The sequence below is a fragment of the Perkinsus marinus genome (genome assembly GCF_000006405.1).
Source record: "Perkinsus marinus ATCC 50983 genomic scaffold scf_1104296951686, whole genome shotgun sequence".
NCBI lineage: Eukaryota > Perkinsozoa > Perkinsida > Perkinsidae > Perkinsus > Perkinsus marinus.
The window spans coordinates 46113-49433 of NW_003209171.1; the positions used below are offsets into that span (position 1 = coordinate 46113).

General features: G+C 31.7%; 1 protein-coding gene across 1 annotated transcript; it reads left to right on the plus strand.

Annotated features, from left to right (window-relative positions):
- Nucleotides 1–564: 564 nt before the first annotated feature.
- Nucleotides 565–2506, plus strand: Pmar_PMAR003181 (hypothetical protein; the record flags this gene model as incomplete). Its single annotated transcript, XM_002777471.1, has 6 exons — nt 565–647; nt 837–914; nt 962–1026; nt 1323–1402; nt 2005–2110; nt 2463–2506. The coding sequence occupies 6 exons, from the start codon at nt 565–567 to the stop codon at nt 2504–2506; spliced, it is 456 nt and encodes a 151-aa protein (XP_002777517.1).
- Between the last annotated feature and the right edge of the window lie 815 nt (nt 2507–3321).

Consider the following 3321-nt stretch of genomic DNA (forward strand, 5'->3'; position numbering starts at 1 on the left):
AGGAATAATAATAATAATATCCAATCTTATGACCATTCTTCATCATCATTGATGATGTAGTTGTTATAGTCCTAGGCCGGATTGTTGTTAATACCCTATGAGGGTATATCATCATAGGTAGGATACTAGTAGCAGCAGCACTACTACCCCATCGTAAGGAAGGTCTAAGGAGAGTTGATGATAAAGAGGAGGACATCATCACTATCACCAAAAAACAACAGTAATAGCTGAGTGGATGCAAAGTAGACGGCATATTTCGGCAATATACCATGACAGTCCTTGTTAATAGCGCACGCCCAGATGATCGATTATAGTTGTAATCGGGTGGTGGTGGCCGACGGTGTAGGGTGATATATGGGTGAGATGATGCATTGTTGTTGTTGAGTTGTAGTGTTATTATCAAACTTGTAGTCTAGTAGTGTACTCGTGTTGTTGTTGTTGTTGAGTTGTAGTGTTATTATCAAACTTGTAGTCTAGTAGTGTACTCGTGTTGTTGGTGTTGTTATGACTACTACTACTATGAAATATTTAACTTATACTACTACAGAAAGGGAATCTTCTAGTATGGGTATAATAACCTTAACACATGATGATAATGATGATGGAGAATCATGTTATCATTGGGGTACACGTAAGATTGAGAATAGGTAATATTATGATAATGATGATATTATTATTGGTATTATAGGTTAACCAGTATGATGTTAGATGAGATATCTACCATTATAAAGGATATCCATGATAGTAATACTATTAAATATCTTATAATTACTCAAAAACCCGATAATAGGCAATAATACTACCTCTTCTTTTTATTTAGTATACTCCTTCATTAGATTCTGGTGTAATGGTATAGATCTAAAATGGTTAAGTATACATGGTAGGATTAATGAGTTCATTACACAACTACAACAGTAATCATTATAGTCATAGTAGTGATGATGATGATGATCTTTATTAGGATTATGAGTGATATACTTACATTGCCAATACCCACTATAGCCATCATTAATGGACATGCTACAGGTAATAATAGGATATATTACTAGTAGTAGTAACATGATCGTAGTACTCTCAGCTGGAGGTCTACTATTAGCTATGTGTTGTGATTATCGTATAGTAATTGGTAATAATAAGGATAGTTTATACTTCATACCTGGAGTTGAATTAGGTCTACATTATACTAGAGGTAGTAGTAATGTTATTATATCAATGATTTTTATCATGTATATTATTGTTATTAGGTATGGTTGAATTGATACGTAGTAAAGTACCATCTACTACAGCTAGAGATATGTTATGTTATTCTAGACGATATACAGCTAAAGATGCCCTTAGGGTTGGTATCATTGATTATATATTGCCTAATTATGATCTCAATATGACCACTACCTTCATTACGGTAATAATAGTAATAGTATGGTTATTGATGATAGGATGTTAGGAACATATCATTACTAAACCCTTCAATAGGGTATCTCTAGGTAAAGTAAAGAGGTCTATGTATCATACTATTATCAAACATCTAAATACACATAATAAATATGATGATGATATTATGGGTATTAATACCATGTTACATTCTACTACTAAATCCAAACTATAATATTATGTATCCTCTTATAATCATCATCATCACCACGTTGAGTTTGACTGTATAGTAACATGCCATACTCTAACATTAGTTCACTATACTATGGCCCAATATCACTACTACTAGTATGATGATGATGATGAAACGTAATACATCTAATACTCTGTCATCAGTGTCATCAGAGGTATACATATACAGCGTGGGTGTTGTTGTATAATGATGATGATTAATAATTAGGTAAGGTCAATAGGTAGGATATCATCATGGAGGCTATGTCGTATTATTATAATCTTATTATTAATAATAATACCACTAATGATGCATATAACCCAACAAGGATGGTGGTTGTGGTGGTATACTCTACATGTAGTAGTACTCATTATTACAACTAAAGATTAGTATACATTCAGGAAGGTGATGGTGGTCATGCTGTACCTATCCATAATATTACTGGTATATCATACATTTATTATCTATTATCCAATAACATACTACAACAACAAGAACAGTCCATAGGTAGGGATAGAAGTAGCAGCTCTTTGAATGATAATACTATGATAACAAAAGGAGAAGAAGGACCAATGAGGGTGTAATATCAATGCCTCACAAGTAGTAGTAGTAGTATTATTATTGTAGATATGTATGGGGTGATGATGATGATGATGGTATGATGATAAAGGATGTTGGTGATAGAGTATATAAGCTAAGAGAAAAGGAATTAGATAATCCACAAGCATCTCATAATCAATTCCTAGCAGAAGTATTGGTAATAATATCAATGGTATATACCAATATTATTATTATTATTATTATTAGATACATAAAGCATTATTGATACATCATTGGAGGACCAATGATATATATTCAGCTCATATTATATTCGTACTACTAATGCAACAACAACATCAATAGCTACTCCTGATGATTATGATCATAACATTTAGGTACCCTATTATGGTAGATTAACCAAAGGTAAAGGATTAGAGGCTTATCGTAATGATATGGCACAAGCAACACTTAATTTAATACGTAAATCTATTTATCTTAATAAGAAGGCTAAGATTCTTATAATTCATTCTAGTACTAGAGATTGGCCTTCTATATTTACTAAGGAGATATATCACTATCTATTATCTGATAGAGTTATGGTAGCCGCATTAGAAGGCTCTAAAGGTGATCTCAGACCAACTGCGTACAGGTTTAATAATAATAAGGATATATCTATACCATATGTTATACATTATCAACATATTATCAATGCATTTACACGTTATACTAGCATAGATGATGTTATTATGATGGTCAATGATAATACTAGTAATAATAATAAGGATATATTTATCGAGATGACATGCTCAGCAACTCATCGTTATAGGAAATACTTTGCCAAAGTATTGAATAATGCTCCTGAACTAAAAGGAAAGAATACTCATATCATTGTGAATAGCCTCATCAACTCATCATCAATAACAAGAGATAATCCTAAATATCAAGATAGTAATATGATAAGTTCTAGTATGGATCGTATGGCTAGAGCTGTATTCTGCCTCGTACCTAGAGGTATAACATCTACATCAAGAAGGCTTTATGAAGCTATAATAAATATATGTATACCGATAATATTAAGTAATAACTTTCGTGTACCATTTACCAATTATCATTATCATAATATTGATATAAACAATAATATAGGTGTAGTTGATAGTAGTAAGTTTATTATTAAATGG